This window comes from Bicyclus anynana, chromosome 27, assembly GCF_947172395.1.
Source record: "Bicyclus anynana chromosome 27, ilBicAnyn1.1, whole genome shotgun sequence".
NCBI lineage: Eukaryota > Metazoa > Arthropoda > Insecta > Lepidoptera > Nymphalidae > Bicyclus > Bicyclus anynana.
Window position 1 is genome coordinate 4,255,648 of NC_069109.1, and position 18,052 is coordinate 4,273,699.

Sequence of the window (18,052 nt, forward strand, 5' to 3'; positions counted from 1 at the left end):
ACCAGACTGCATAACTAATTTATTTTAAAACTAAAAAAACCTTTTTATGTTTTCATACAAAGTAATTCAAATAATTCCGACTATCCATGTAACACACGCCTTTATCTATCCTTGCATTTTAAAATACGTAATCGTAGTGGTGAGACTGTCGATATCGACGAGATATTGCAACTGGCACACCGCATTTCATTAGTAAGCTACTTCATGATATTTATCAATAAATAAGTTTGGCTAGGTCATAAGGATGCGATATAAGGGACACAATTTAAGATCTATTTACAAAAGAAATATTTCTACTCCGAAAATATTCATTTTAGAAGACATTTTTAATTAATTTTCCATAATTAATATAACCATAGAGTTATGAGTTACTTCCATGCACTCTGTATATGATAAAAGACGCTGGCCTACCCTAACCACCCGACAATTTTCGTAAAAATGTTGTAACTTCTCCCGTTTTCCCAACATTTCCCTTCACTGCTCTGCTCCTATTGATCGTAGCGTGATGAAAAGTATACTATAACCTGCCCAGGAGTATGAAGAATAATTGTACCAAGTTTCGTTAAAATCCGTCGACTAGTTTTTGTTTCTATAACGAACATACAAACAGACAGACAAAAATTGTACTGATTGCATTTCTTGCATCAGTATCGATCACTAATCACCCCCTGATAGTTATTTTCGAAATATATTTCATGTACAGAATTGACCTCTCTACAGATTTATTATAAGTATAGATCATATTATCATCTTATACTTTTATACTGGGGGTATTCCTGGGTTACCGAGGCCGGTGGGCATTCTCCTTTTTAAGAAGAAAAAAATCTCAGTATTTCTCAATCCGACTCAGGATTCGAACCCAAGACATCGTTTTCCAAAGCCACATAGATTAACCACTGGGCCAACGAGGTATTTTAAATAATAAAGGTAGCTATTTCAAAACATGTAGGAGGAGAGGTATTTTCCTTTTAATATATTCACGAATGAAAATTTTCTCCCTTGATAAAATTGGATTTGATTGTTAAAATAGACCCCCTCGACGACCCACCCTGACCCCCCACAACACCTACCGACCCCCCCAATATAACGGAGGATATCAATTGAAACGGAATAATTTAATTAGACACAAATTGTTTTTATACGAAAGCTCTTAAAATAAATCTCTCTGTTTTTTGTTTTTTTTTTTTTTTTTTTTTTTTTTTTTATTCTTTACAAGTTAGCCCTTGACTACAATCTCACCTGATGGTAAGTGATGATACAGTCTAAGATGGAATCGGGCTAACTTGTTAGGAGGAGGATGAAAATCCACACCCCTTTCGGTTTCTACACGGCATCGTACCGGAACGCTAAATCGCTTGGCGGTACGTCTTTGCCGGTAGGGTGGTAACTAGCCACGGCCGAAGCCTCCCACCAGCCAAATTTTATATTTCGTCTTATAACGGACTAGCGGACGCCGCACGGTTCCACCCGCGTGGTTTCCGTTCCCGTAGGAATACGGGGATAATATATAGCTTATAGCCTTCCTAGATGAATGGGCTATCTAGCACTGAAAGAAATTTTCAAATCGGACCAGGAGTTCCTGCGATTAGCGGGTTCAACCAAACAAACTCTTCAGCTTTATAATATTAGTATAGATTTTGTATTCACTAACGGATGCTCATGACTTCTTTCGCTTCATTAACAATCCATATTCGGCTAACTGTTGAGCACGAGTCTCCTCTCAGAATGAGAGGGGGTAGGCTAATAGTCCACCACGCTGACTCAATGCGGATTGGCAGACTTCACACACGTAAAGAATTGAGAAAATTCTCAGATATGCAGGTTTCCTCACGATGTTTTTTCCTTCACAATTTGAGGCATGTGATATTTAATATCTTAAAATGCACATAACTGAAAAGTTGAAGATGAATGCCCTGGACCGGATTGGAACCTACGCCCTCCGAATCGAAGGCAGAGGTCATGTACAGAAATCCTTTACCTAAAACCAACCAACCGTACAACTGTTACCGGGAAATTGTATACCTATCGAATTTTAATGAAAAAAGTTTTATACAAAATAAATTCAACTATTGAACCTCACCTACAATGAGGGGGATAAGGGGGGTGGTGACCCTGTAGCCGTCAATATACTGATAATAATGATGGACATTGGGATGTGTTCCGGCACCCTGACTTCCCCACACATGATGTCCGAGCAGGCGTCTATGCCTCCCCGGATAAACATGTGCTAAGCTATCCCCTCTCTTAAAACAAGGTGGAGGGGGGGGGGGATTTCTTCAGTGACTCTTTGATAGTGTTAAAAACTATGAAATTGTGATGACAGAGTGACTCGCATCGCGTGCGTGGCATGTCTAAGCTACATATCCCCTCTCCTAAAATAGGGGGATAAGGGGGTGATGACCCTGTGTAGGCTAATAATGATGATAGGATGACACAAATAGAGTACGTGGCGTGTCTAAGCTACATACCCTATTTCCTAAAATAGGGGGGATAAGGGGGGTGATGACCCTGTATAGGCTGATAAAGATGATAGACTGAGTCACATCGAGTGCGTGGCACGTCGAAGCTATATATGCCCTCTCCTAAAATAAAAAGTTGGGACGATAAGGGGGGTGCTGACCCTGTAGTCGTCTCTAAGTAGATAATGATGATGGACTCACATTGAGATGGTGTTCCGGCACCCTGACTACCCCACACATGGTGTCCGGGCTGCAAGCGTCTTTGCCTCCCCGGATGAACATGTGCTAAGCTAAGCTAATCTCCTTACCCCTCTCCTAAAATAAGGGGAGAGAGGGGGTTCTGATCCTGTATAGGCTGATAATGATAATATGCTGACACACATCGAGTGCCTGGCGTGTCTAAGCTACATATACCCTCCTAAAATAGGGGGGATAAGGTGTGTCATCACCCCCTTATCCCCCTACATATCTCCTACATATCCCCACAAATCGAGTACGTGGCGTGTCTACGCTACATCTCCTGAAATAGAGGACAATAGTCATAAACATGCTGATCTAAGCTTCATATCCCCTATCGTAAGATAGGAGGGGATAAGGGGGGTGCTGACCCTGTAGGCGTCAATATGCTGATAATGCTGATGGACTCACATTGAGATGGTGTTCCGGCACCCTGACTTCCCCGCACATGGTGTCCGGGCTGCAGGCGTCTATGCAATGGGATCTGCCTCCTCGGATGAACACCTGACGCGTTGGACATTTTCTGTGGACAAAACAAAATGGCGGTTAAGATATTATTGGGTTATGCCACACATCGCAGGATATTATATAATACTAGCGGACGCCCGCGACTTCGTCCGCGTTAATCCCTACACCTGCCCTTCCAGTTTTGTAGAACTTTTAAATATACATAAAGCCTTCATACATTGATTTCAATTTTACACAATGGCAGCGGATGCGATTAAGTCTGTTTAAGAGGATTTTCGTCCGACCTGTATGACAAAAACTGTGATAACTCTGCTAATATATGTGATATCAATATAAATTATAGTATATCACTCCTATATCACTCCTCGATAATGTAGCATTCTACTGGTGAAAGAATTTTAGAAATCGGATCAGTAGTTCCGAAGATTACCCCATTTAAAAAATGTTACAAACTTACAAACTTTACCTCTTTATATTATTAGTATAGAGTATAGATGTATGTATGTATGACAATATTATATGATAATAAAATTGTGTTGTTCGGCATAATGCTGTAGGTAATAAAGATTTTTTCTTATTTCTATATTATCACTTCTTTTCTTAAGTTGGAAAAGAAAAACAGTTTTTACATGACGGTTCTTGAAGCAAAAATCGCAACAGACGATGAGTTTTAAAACATCGTCATTAACAATGGCTCACTGTTGAGCACGACTCTCCTCGCAGAATAACAGGTGTTAGGTCCACCACGCTGGCCCAATGCGGATTGGCAGACTTCACACACGCAGAGAATTGACAAAATTCTCTGCGTGTGTAGGTTTCCTCACGATGTTTTTCCTTCACCGTTTGAGACACATGATATTTTAATTTCTTAAAATGTATAGCTGAAAAGTTAGAATCATGCACCTCAGACCCGATTTGAACCTATGCCCTCACAATCGAAGGCAGAGGTCATATCCACTGCTATCACGGCGCATCAAAAAACATAATATTAAAAACTTATATTATTTTTGGGTCAATATAACCCCCTGTTTAAGAATCTACTGTTTTTATATAGCATTTTATTTTTCGTTCGTTAGGTATCAACTCATAATCGGCTCACTGGTGAGCTCAAGTCTCCTCTCAGAATAAGAGAGACTGCAATAAACTAATAGATCACCACGCTGGCTCAATGCTGATTGGCAGACTTCACATAGAGAAAAAAATTCTCAGGTATGCAGGTTTCCTCACGATGTTTTTGACCCGATTTGAACCTATACCCTCACAATCGAAGGCAGAGGTCATATCCACTGGGCTATTTAATTACCTAAATACAATACTGAAAAAACAAAACTGAAAAAACTACCCTTTAAACCTTTAAAAGCTTTTAATTTTCACCTTGAAAATTATAGCTTTCAAACAACAAAACTGAAAAAAATCTTGTTAAAAATATTCTAAACTAATCGACTCGCGGATTCAGCCATAGTTCCTGTATCTGTGGTAATAAGGTGTTAAAATATAGCCTATAGTTAAAAATATATATAGTAAATAACGTAGCTTTCTCTTGGTAAAAGAATTTTCAAAATCGGTTCAGTAGATCCAGAGATTACTCCAACAACACCACATATTTTATCTCATACTAGCTGACGCCGCATGGATTCACTCGCGTGGTTCCCGTTCCCGTAGGAATATGGGGATAACATATAGCCTGTAGCCTACTTCGATAAATGGGCTATCTTACACTGTAAGAATTTTTCAAATCGGACCAGTAGTTCCTGAGATTAGCGCGTTCCAACAAACAAACTCTTCAGATTTATAATATCAGTGTAGATTGACACAAACTGGAAACCGGGAATCGAATTCAGGACCTATCGCATTACCAAATGTGAGAGTGGTCGTCTAAATGCCAAGACAATATGCAACCACTTCCTATTCAGCAATTTCCAAACCCAAACTATACAGAAGAAACGACATTGAAAAATCTCTTTTTTGTTGTAAATCTATTGAGCGCTCCAAAACGAATAACTATAAGTAGGGTCACCATCTCTACTGTAGCAATAAAACCGGACAAGAAAAAAGACCCCGGAAATTGGGACTGTGTACCCGGACATGTCCGGTTGTTAAACTTAGTGCACAATTATTTTATTCAGTGTCAAGTTATAGTCCAGGATCTGTGGAGCATTTTTACTTTTGATTACTATCAAGTTAATTTTCCGTGAGTAGCTTCATCTTGATGAGACGCTCAACTTTTTTATTTACGAAATTTCTTGATTCTGGTAGCTAACTGGGCTACCAGGTAATAAAAATTTCTGAGCGTCGGAACGAGATAATGTACCACGCAATTTGTTCGACATTGGGGCTGTTAAGTTATATAACTATTAATTGACCTACAGTAAAAAAAACAGCTGGTTTGTAACAACTTTTAATAAAATCGTTATTAATACAAGTGGGAAGAAGCGACCACCACAAGGTTTTTGGTGATACGTTAGTACAGATGTTTTGGACGAATTTCCTTATCGCGGGTGGCGAAAGGGAAAATTTAAGACCAAAAGTTGAACCGACACTTTTTACCCGACTGCGTTACCCGTTACCCGTTAGTCCATCTGGTGGGTGGTCGACCAACACTGCGCTTTCTAGTACGGGGTCTCCATTCCAGCATCTTGGGACCTCAACGTCTCGTACTCGGCATCTACTACGTACAACGTTATTTTTAATTTCTAAAAATGCACATAACTGATAAGTTGGAGGTGCATGCCCCGAACCGGACTCGAACCTACGCTTTTGAATCGAAGGCAAAGGAATGGAATGGAATGGAATCATATCCATTGGGCTATCACGTCGCTGGGCCGATTGAAGTTTTTTAACTGGTCCAAGTCTGGCTGGTGGGAGGTTTCAGCCGTGGCTAGTTACCACCCTACCGACAAAGACGTACCGCCAAGCGATTTAGCGTTCCTGTACTATGTCGTGTAGAAACCGAAATGGGTGTGGATTTTCATCCTCCTCTTAACAAGTTAGCCTGCTTCCATCTTAGATTGCATCGTCACTTAGCATCAGGTGAGATTGTAGTAAAGGGTTAACTTTTAAAAAAATTCAAAACTGAGAAGTTGGGAGGTGCATGCCCCGAACCGGATTCAAACCTACGCTTTTGGAATCGAAGGCAGAGGTCTTACCCACTGGGCTATCACATCTCTAACACTCACAACGCTAGGACAAATCCGGCGAAACTCAAACATATGGTTACCACAACTAAAAACTGAAAACATTTAAACCGTTAAGTTGAATTTTACGAAATATTTTGCAAATTACTACACTTTATTGATATAAAATGGTATGACATTTTGGAGGAAGTCAGTTCTTCAGCAGTTCTCTCATAGCTAACAATATGAGGGGACTTATATTACTTGGAGTCGTGGTCATTTCCGCCTTGGCACTGACCACGGCCAGTGCTGAGGAGGTGGAAGACCAGTCGGTGGCAGCGAGCCACCATAAAGGCCACCACCACGAGGATCATGGTGGTCATCATCACCATCACGACCATCATCATGATCATGACCACCATGGTCATAAGGGTCATAAGGGACACCACCACCATCATAAAGGACATGAAGGTATTTATTTCCACATCGGCTTATTTTAACTACAGAACTTTGATCAGCTATCAGCTTTGCAGAGGAAATAAAACTATCAACCGATATTCGACTCACTGCTGAGCTCGAGTCTTCTCTCAGAATGAGAGGGGTTAGGCCAATAGTCCACCACGCTGACCCAATACGGATTGGCAGACTTCACACACGCAGAGAAGTAAGAAAATTCTCTGGTATGCAGGTTTCCTCACGATGTTTTCCTTCACCGTTTGAGACACGTTGTTATCAATTGTAAATTATAAAACTGTGCGATTTTTCAAAACAGCAATTGTTGAGTTTCTTGCAGGCTCTTCTCAGCAGAACCTGCCTTTCGAACCGGTGGTAGTCTTTACAAATAAAGAAACATGCCATTTCAAAAGCCTACTTAAAATTAATTAATTTTGACATTAATTCATCATAAAACACGGCTAAAACTTATGTGATAAAACATGCAAAAATAGCTTATGACTAAGCGCCCTGTATGGGTTCAAAACTAGTAATAAAAAAAAAAATTCCATGATTAACAAAGCCTCAATAGCTTTACAGTAAAATGACCGGACTCACACCAAAAGGTTGTTGGTTTGATCCCCGTCCGCTGACCTATTGTATTACCAGCTAATAACACAGTCTTTTCCTACTGTCATATAAAAAAATTATATATATATATATATATATACTTATGTTTAACGTGCTCTTCAAAGCAATAAGATATAATAATGGTGTATTTATTCAAGGTCATCACGGCAAACATCATCACGGTGACCATCACCACGAACACCACAAGGGCCACAAGGACCACTGGGACGAGCACGACCACCATGGCGACCATCATGAACATGGTCATCATCACAAAGGTAACCATTATGACATTATTTTTAAAACCCCGCCCTGTTTCCATATACTACGCAGACATACGCCTCGTTGTCAAAGCGGCCTTACACGACGGAGGTCCTGGGTTCGATCCCCGGCTGGACCAATCGAGGTTATCTTAATTGGTCTAAGTCTGGCTGGTAGGAGGCTTTGGCTGTGGCTAGTTACCACCCTAGACAAAGACGTACCGCCAAGCGATTTGGCTTTTCATCTACCTAGTTAGCACAAGTTAGCCCGCTTCCATCTTAGATTGCATCATCACTTACCATCAGGTGAGATTAGTCAAGGTCTGACTTGTAAAGAATAAAAAAAATAGTTTTGCTTGCTACATATAAGTTTGACTATAATAATAATAATATGCTCCCGACCGACTTTTCGGTCACGGCGGCTAATCTCATGGTGAGATTAACCATGTACGCAGGAGATATTATAGTGCATAAGTGTATGCGCAAGCACAGGTGCACTCTCTCTTCCCTCACTCTCGAAATCCGATGGGACGGCAGACCGACACGACCGGTGAGAGATCAGGCGCAGGACCGACGGCTTTACGTGCTCTCCGAGGCACGGGGGTGTACTAACACCGCCAACTTCCCAACTCCAGGCTGCTATTAAGATTTTCCTTGTAAGAAAAATCCCAATAACCTATTTTTGTTTTTGTTGGCCTGACCCGGGATTCGAACCCTGGACCTCATTGTCCGTAGCTGAACCAGCTAACCACGGGGCCAATGAGGCAGTTAAGTTTGACTATAATACTTGCTACTCGTATGCATGCTATATTTTTACCTATTGGATTCGCCACACTCTTTACCCTACTCATAGCTAACTTGCACTCAAAAACCGACAAAACAGAAGTGGGTAGGACTAATAATGTTCCCACACTACGTCTCTACCTCCTCGCTACTTCTCATGCCAGTCGTCGAGTGTACGAAATACCCTTATCGTGTAAACATGTGTTTACTAAAATTCCATTCGTTTCGTTAACAGGAGGCGACCACGGTCATCATGAGCACCATGACAAGGGCGAACACGTCGAAGGTTACCACAAGAAGCACCACAAAGACCACTTCCACAAGGACCATGACTTCCATGACGGCCACCATCACCACGGCAAACACCACAAACATGACCACCATCACAAACATCATCACGACGACCACCACCACCACAAGAAAGGTCATCACGGACACCACGGACATCATGAAGGTCATCACGGACATCATGATCATCATGACAAACATCACCACGATGATGGTCATCACGAACATCATGGTCACCACGGCCATGAAGGTCATCACCACGGTCATCATGACCATGGGAAGAAGGGTCATCATGAACACCACAAGGGTTGGGGACACCATAAGAAACACTAAAAATTTAATGAACAATTGTTTCACTAAAATTTTACTAAACAGTAATTTTCACGCACTTTTGATACCAATTTTTATAAAATACCAATCGCTTATCACCTTGCCATGATTATAGTAATGGAAAATTAATAGTCATGGAAAAAGGGTTTTCACGAGCACCATAAGGTTTGGGGTCACAAAAAGCACAAAAAGTTTAGTAAACAATCATTTTCACCAATTTCATTTACATCTAAAGAAAATTTTCACTTATATCACCCAGCTAAGTAATAATAACTTCATTTTCATTTTTTAATTTTATACACACATTAATTGTACAATCTGTATTGATTTCTTGTTAATTCATTTCTAATATTTGCCAGTCTAAATAATCCGTGCTAAGTTTGTTCATGAAAATTTTACATTTCTAGCACTACTAGAAATAAATCGTCGATAAACTTGCTAGTTATAAACACAAAGTTTGTTCATGTTAATTTCACGTTTTTAAAACTATACAATGTCCAGTATTAAAGCTGAAATAACATGGTCATATTTTATAATTTCTCTACATCATTATGCTAATTGTTCATGAAATGTTTACATAATCTGGCGCTTTAGATCACACAATTTAACTGTGAACTAAAGGTTGCAGAATTCAATGATTTTACACACATGCATTATCATCTGATCTAGATTTGTTCATGTAAAATTCACATTTATGGGATTTAATATCGTCTAATTTAACTGTGTTTAGCTTTTATGAATCACGGGTTGTTTAACTAAGTTAAAGAAATAGTAATATGCACTGAATAACTCATTTGATAATTATCTTACAAGACTGTAATTGTTATCTTTTATTGTTGTTTGTTAAGTAATTGTTCATTACATTCTGTTGTTGTTAAGTAATTGTTCATTACATTTTGTTGTTATGTACTTGTTCATTACTTTTGTTGTTAAGACTTGTTGATTGTTTTGTTATAGTCATTGTCAGTGTTTATGCTGACAATGGTATAGTGTTTAAGCAATTGTTAATAAAAACACCTTTTTTAATAATATTTTCTTTTATTATCACATTTATTTGATGTCTTTGGACTCTTCACCGAAAGGTCATAGGTTCGATCCTCTCCCGCTGTACTATAGTCGTATCCACACACAATCTTTTAATATTATAATTCAAAGGTAGTGACCATTGGTGCCTTTATAAGATGATCGTGAATATTAAGTCATTATTAACAAACTCATAAATGCATGATTAAAAAACAAAAATGTTGAGATGTTTGTTATATAAATATTATTGTAAAATTTCAAAAACAATAAAAAAATTATGTAATATAATAACATTAAACCATATAATTAATTGCTCATATTAAATGAGACAATGAATAATTGTGACGTCGCTGTATTTAGTATGTTCTAAAAGTTTAAAAACAATAAAAAAATTATGTAACGTAATAAGATGAAAAATCATATAATTAATTTATTATATTAAATGAGACAATGAGACATTGTGACGTCATAATTGTGCCGTATTTAGTGTTCTAAAAATTCAAAACAATAAAAAAATTATGTAATAAGATGAAAAATCATATAATTAATTTCTTTAAATGAGACAATGAGACATTGTGACGTCATAATTGTGCCGTATTTAGTATGTACTAAAAGTTCAAAAAAAATTAAAAAATTAAGAACGTAACGTACTAAGATAAAAAATCATATAACTAATTGCTCATATTGATGTGTTCCTACGGGGACAGGAACTATGTGGGTGAAATCGCGGGGCGTCTTTTATCGAAATTTTTTCGTCTTTTAGCAATTTTGTATTATCTCCGAAACTGTATGAATAATTTAATTATTCATACAGTTTCGGATTATAATTACTGTAAAAGGCAAATCTTATCTCTTTATTATCCTCTTGGTTATTAAGTAATTCATTTTGATAAGAATTTAAGTTTAGTTGTGTAAATAATTACGTAAACCTTAGTATAACATTGAAATAATTTATTAAAGTACAAAAGGTACTATATCTGCTGAAATATAGATGATAAATATATGCTGTCGCGACATTTTTTGTAGGAAATGATGTGTTCTGCAAAGTTGTAGTACATTATGTTGATCAATAGTTTTTGCAGCGCACGCCATGTAAAGAAAACTTTTGTACACCTTGGGTTACTTTATTGGAATTCCAAGAAGGATCCCAAATTTTTTTAAAATAAAATATAGCCTATAGCCTTCCCCGATAAATGGGCTATCTATCACTGAAATTATTTTCAAATCGGACCAGTAGTTCCTGAGATTGGCGCGTTCAATCAAACAAACTCTTCAGCTTTATAATATTAGTATAGATTGTAATGTTGTCATCAGTTGTAAATTATAATATTATATGTTTTTTTTTAAAAGAGCAACTGTGCAGTTTCTTGCCGGTTTCTTCTCAGCAGAACCCGCCTTTCGAACCGGTGGTAGAATCTTTACAAATAGTCAATTGACGTGTCAAAAGTGCTTGTCAACTGAGCCTACATGAAATAAATGAATTTTGAATTTTCAGAGCCCGCCCACGCTTATTTAAATTTAAATTTATAATATTATATGATTTTTTTTAAAAGAGCAACTGTGCAGTTTCTTGCCGGTTTCTTCTCAGCAGAACCCGCCTTCCGAACCGGTGGTAGATTCTTTACAAATAGTCAATTGACGCGTCAAAAGTGCTTGTCAACTGAGCCTACATGAAATAAATGAATTTTGAATTTTCAGAGCCCGCCCAAGCTTATTTACGTGGACTGGCAGTTTCTCCTGATAGGTACCTCTGCCTGCATTGGATCATTTCTTCATGAACAGTTCGTATTCAAATATATAGTACCGAATAAATAACAGATGAGGGTATATTTCTCATGCCGGATCTAGTAGGTACTATACAACGAGCTTTCTATACGATACAATCTGCGATAATCTCATTAAGCCCTAAGGATACGAAATGTTGAAACATTTCGAATTGCTACGGATTTAAGAGCTTGTAAGGTCCCAGCAAACTGATTAATGATGATTTCTTACAAGGAATAAACTCTCGCTTGACCACAATCTCACCAGCGGCCTTATTATGTATCTCAGTGTACCATTCAAACAATGAGTCACTACATCGATTTTTGTCGTATTTTCGTTTTTGTGATCATCTAATATAGTTCTTTCTACGAAATTACCTTGACTACGCCATTTTACATCAAGTGGCAATGATGTTTTGTTTTAACAATCGTCTAACATGAATATCTCTACACTATACTCTTCGGGAGACAGTTCCATACCCTAGTCATGCATACCAGAAACGAAGAAGCAAATCGCTTTGTACGAGTTTTTTTAAATTTCAATGTCATGATTTGACTGATGCGTTTGTAGTCATGATGACCACGATACCGTGATGATGATTTATGACCGTGACGTTTGTGATGACCATCATGGTGATGCCTTTATCTTTTAGTTTCTATCTATACTAATATTATAAAGCGGAAGAGTTTGTTTGATTAAACGCGCTAATCTCAGGAACTACTGGTCCGATTTGAAAAATTGTCTTATTGTTAGGTAGCTCATTTATCGAGGAAGGCTATAGGTTATATATTATATCCGTATTCCTACGGGAACGGGAACCACGCGGGTGAAACCGCGCGTCGTCAGCTAGTATTGCAATATATCAGGTAGAAACAGAACGAAAAATTAGACGATATAAGATGAACTTCGCCGACCTGTCTACCGGATACAAATGTTTTGGGTGGATCTGCGAGAGGGCCGGGTAGGGGTGGTTTAAGGGCAGACGAAACTAATTAATTATAGTAGTTAATTACGCTATTTAACTTAAATATAATTGGCATAAACAATACACATCACTATCTAGCCCCAAAGTAAGCAAACAGAGTAGCTTGTGTTATGGGTGCTAAGATAGTTGATATTATAATATTAATATACAATTATATACTACATATAAATACTTATATAATGTATAAATACACACAGACACTGGAAAACACCCATGCTCATCACACAAATATTTTCCAGTTGTGGGAATCGAACCCACGGCCGTGGATGCAGAAATCAGTCAGGGTCACTGCGCCACGCGGCCGTCCATACCATATAAATACCATAGGGATCTAATCAAACAACAATTTAAATCGTCTTAATCGTTATAATCACAGTAACAAAGTAAAAAAACCATCAACAACAAATTACAATCAACAAAATCAACAAACTGTTTAACGTTTTCAATGTTTCTCGTGATGACCCCATCCTTTGTGGTGGTCGTGATGACCCTTTTTGCCGTGATCGTGATGACCATGATGATGCTCGTCATGACCGTGATGACCATGATGTTCGTGGTGACCATCATCGTGGTGACCCTTGTCGTGATGCCCGTGATGACCGTGATGACCTTCGTGATGTCCGGAGTGATGGCGGTGGCCGTCTTTGTGGTGACCCTCGTCGTTGTGATGGTGGCCGTGGTGGTCACCGTATTTATGGTGGCGACCTTCGGCGTGGTGTTTGTCGTAGAAGTCGGTGTCCTTGTTGAAGTGGTCTTTGTGGTACTTTTTGTGGAAGCCGTCTAAATGGTGGCCGCGGTCGAAATGCTCGTGGTGGGCGTGGTCACCACCTAAAAAAAAAAGTTTTAGTAGTTTTTTAATATAATAGTACAAGTCTAGCTAGTCCCTAAAATAGGCAACCAAATCTATACTAATATTATAAAGCTATAGAGTTGTTTGTTTGCTTGAACGCGCTAATCTCAGGAACTACTGGTCAGATTTGAAAAATTCTTTCAGTGTTAGATAGCCTATTTATCGAAGAAGGCTATAGGCTATATATTGTATCCGAATTGCTAAGGAAACGGAAACAACGCGGTGTCAACTAGTAACTTTATAAACTCTCTGGCGCTGTTTGTAGTGTTGTAATTTTCAACCCAGGACCTGGTTCATTACCAGCTAAAGTCAATTCCGTTTTTATTTCCGTGGCTAGTTACTACTCTACCGTCAAAGACATACTGACGGTACATCTTTGACGGTAGTGTGTAGCAATTTAGTGTTCCGAAACCGTCGGGGGGTTATTTTACGATGGTTAGAATCAGTGGCGTGCATAAGTTTGTTAATCAGGGTACTAAACTGGAAAAATGTGCATTGGATAAGCATTAACAACACATTTGTTAGGGTATGCTTTGCTTTAATGCATGTATGAAGTGCACACTACTTGTTAGAATGTACTTCTTTTCCAAGTTAGCCCGCTTCCATCTTAGTCTGTACGTCACTTAACGTTAGGTGAGATAGCAGTCAAGGGCAGTCAGTCTAACTTGTCTTTGTATCGATTACTAATATTGTAAAGGAGTTGGTCCAAAATTGTACGGAGCACAGGGTCAGTCATTGTACCCTCGTGGAAATAAAAGAAAATATATTTTTTAACTATTTTCGATTATACAAATCTACGAATTTACTTTAACACTTTCGAAATAATATTCATTCTCTCCCAAGAAATGCAACACTATTATGGGTAGTAATGGCGGATTGATGACGTTTTCAATGCAGTAGTCGATTTGACGTTTGCTGTCAATTGTCATGTCATAGTTGCTTTAGGGGCGCCATCTTGATATAACTCAAAAACTTGGGTTTTAATTTTATTTAGTTAGATTTATTAACTTATTTAGATTTTTATAAAATTCTTGTATTTTTTAAGTTTTAATGATACGGGGTACAAGAGAAAACCTGAAATAGACCATCTCCTTTGAAAGTAAGTTTGTCTGTCTATTATCATTTCACGGCTAAACCACTAAACCAATTTGGATGAAAATTGATAAAGAGTGAAATTGGAACATTTAGCAGAAGTTGGACTATGTTTCATTTCAGACAAAACTCATGGTAATCACAGGATTTGTAAAAAATAGAATTTCACCCTTAATTATTGAAATCTTCAGAAGCAATTCCATCCTGTGAATTGCATAACATAATGGTAATAACAAAAATAATATTGGCGACTTCCGTGGCGCGGTGAATTTACAAGACGGAGGTCCTGGGTTCGATCCCCGGCAGGGCCGATAGAGGTTTTCTTGATTGGTCCATGTCTGGCTGGTGGGATTTACCACCCTACCAGCAAATACGTACCGCTAAGCGATTTAGCGTTCCGGTACGATGTTGTGTAGAAACCGAAAGGGGTGAGGACTAAACAAGTTAGCCCGCTTTAATGTTAGATTGCATCATCACTTACCATCAGGATTGTAGCCAAGCTAACTATTTTTTTTTAACTTTTAAAGAATAGAAAAAATACCTTTATGATGATGTCCATGTTCATGGTGCTCGCCATGGGCGTCGTGTTCATCCCAATGCTTCTTGTGACCACCATCGTGTTCATGATGATGCTCCCCATGGTGATGCTTGCCATGGTGACCCTCATCACCATGGTGGTGATGATGATGACCCTTATGACCTTCGTGGTCATGGTGGCCGTGGTCATGATGATGACCACCGTGGTGCTCGTGACCACCACCGTCGTGGTGATGATGGCTGGCTGCCACTACGGCGCATAGCGTGATCAATACTCCCAAAGAGATAAGACCCCTCATGGTTGCTACCACCTTATAGTACGTCCGGTTGATTTATGCCTAGTTCCGATGTGGTACCATTTTTATATTAATTTGTTGTGGCAGGGTTGTGTTATTTTGACCACTGTGGTGAAATATGTTGGGCAATTGAACACGGTTTGATTATTTTACAGTGGGTAAACTAGCAAATTCAGGTTAGCCGCTAGCTAGCGCTGCATGGCCTTGTAAAATATCTTAACTTCTAGAATTTATTGAAAAAATGTAAAAATATTTTTTAATGTTGATATACAGTCATCATCAACCCATATTCGGCTCACTGCTGAGCTCGAGTCTCCTCTCAGAATGAGAGGGGTTAGGCCAATAGTCCACCACGCTGGCCCAATGCGGATTGGCAGACATCACATACGCAGAGAATTAAGATAATTCTCTGGTATGCAGGTTTCCTCAAGATGTTTTCCTTCACCGATTGAGACACGTGATATAAAATGCACACAACTGAAAAGTTGGAGGTGCATGCCCCGGACCGGATTCGAACCCACGCCCTCCGGAATCGGAGGCAGAGGTCATATCCACTGGGCTATCACGGCTCACGGTTGATATACAGATGGTCCCGTAATTAATGGATAAAACGCAAATGGTAGATACACTACCTAATTATCTAAAACTAATTTTCCAAAAATCCCTAGTGTGACCAAAATATCAAAATTTTCTATTTTGAATCAGTTTTTTTTAATGCTGTAGCTGCTAGAATTAGGTAGGGCACCCTGTATAAACATGTATTAAAACATTGAAAGAAGAGAATATCTAAGGTTTTATTTATCGTGAAATATTTTTAAAAATTAAATATATTAGTTTTTAGTTATTTTGAAGTTACGTGTCGTGTTAACAAATATATCTTTCTACCTAACAAATAAAACCTCTTGCCTATTTGCAGGGCCTTTTAGTGTCCACGCATTACGGGGTTTAAACCAACCGGTGGTCTGGTCTCACATTGGATTACCACCAAGGTCTGGGTTAGGGTAGAGGTATGGTAGTTGTAGGGTAGGATAAGAGTTAGGTAGGGTAGAGATAGTTGAGAGTTTCACGTCGACGAAGTCACGGGCGTCTACTAGTAGTATAAATAAATATCCAAACGGTATCTATCAATGTCAAACAGTAAACAAGTAAGCCAACTGTACGCTTACTAAGCAACCAACACAGTCCGAGGGACAATGAAACAAGACATTGTATTTTTTTGTTTATTTTATCGATAATAGAAAATTTTAATTGGAATTTATTATTCAATAGTGGTTTTTTTAGCCCAGTTCCGGCCGCGGCGTGGAAATCGAACTGTTCTAGAACTAGGTTCCGGCCCAGACCGTGTCAAGGACGTAAACGGATCGTTAGGTTTGATAAAAAATGTTTTTTTTTTCAATGTCATAACCGCTATATTCGCATGGCCTTGCAATAGTGTTAAAAAAATATAAATAGACATATGTGTAAAAAAAATATTATACAAACAAAAAAAAACCTGAGTGCGTAAGCGTAGTGAACTGAAAATTTCAATAGAAAAAAATTCAACTGACTTCAAAAATAAAACGTACCCTAATTAAGCTAAAAAGAAATTAAATATCCCGTGTCTCAATCGATGAAGGAAAACATCGTAAGGAAACCTGCATACCAGAAAATTATCTTAATTCTCTGCGTGTGTGAAGTCTGCCAATTCGCATTGGGCCAGCGTGGTGGACTAATGGCCTTATCCCTCTCATTCTTAGAGGAGACTCAAGCTCAGCAGTGAGCCGAATATGGGTTGATGACGTATCTATACCCTATACTAATTATAAAGCTGAAGAGTTTGTTTGATTGAACGCGCTAATCTCAGGAACTACTGGCCCGATATGAAAAATTCTTTCAGTGTTAGATAGCCCATTTATCGAGGAAGGCTATAGGCTATATATTATCCCCGTTTTCCTACGGGAACGGGAACCACGTGAGTGAAACCGCGCGGCGTCAGCTAGTATCTAATAAATTCAAATTCACAATTCATTTATTTCAATTAGGCTTAGTTTACAAGCACTTTTGAAACTTCAAGTTATTTCATAATTTAACTTAATGAAGGTAATAATAGTCGAAAACTTAAATTTTAAGTTACGAGGGTTCCAAACGCGCCTTGGTCCAAGAAGAATAATTTAAAATATCGTTGTTTGTACCCCTTTCAAGTAAAACTGCTACCCTCTTAAGACTGTGTGAGATCCGCACTCAAAAACTAAACTGACATTGAATTTAAGAGCCTCCATAGCTCAACGGTAAAGTGATCTCATCACCGAGGGGTTGTGGTTCGATCCCCGCCCCGTTGGTCTATTGTCGTACCCACTCCTAACACAGTCTTTCCCGACTAGTTGGAGGGGAATGATAATCGTCGTTATCAACCCATATTAGGCTCACTGCTGAGCTCGAGTCTCCTCTAAGAATGAGAGGGGTTAGGCCAATTGTCCACCACGCTGGCCCAATGAGGATTGGCAGACTTCACACACGCAGAGAATT

General features: G+C 38.7%; 2 protein-coding genes across 3 annotated transcripts in view; both read right to left on the minus strand.

Annotated features, from left to right (window-relative positions):
* Window positions 1-18,052, minus strand: part of LOC112050685 (leishmanolysin-like peptidase) — a 117,031-nt gene that overhangs the window by 26,353 nt on the left and 72,626 nt on the right. For both annotated transcript variants that reach the window (XM_052890420.1, XM_052890421.1), the window contains exon 5: window positions 3,108-3,219. In XM_052890420.1, coding sequence (XP_052746380.1) covers window positions 3,108-3,219 — 112 coding nt within the window. The remainder of the gene's footprint in view (window positions 1-3,107; window positions 3,220-18,052) is intronic.
* LOC112050687 (histidine-rich glycoprotein-like) lies at window positions 13,082-16,295 on the minus strand. Its single transcript, XM_024089001.2, has 2 exons — window positions 15,256-16,295; window positions 13,082-13,600 (listed from the first exon to the last, which is right to left on the minus strand). Exons 1-2 carry the CDS (start codon window positions 15,548-15,550, stop codon window positions 13,215-13,217), a joined length of 681 nt encoding a protein of 226 aa, XP_023944769.1. The 5' UTR covers window positions 15,551-16,295; the 3' UTR covers window positions 13,082-13,214.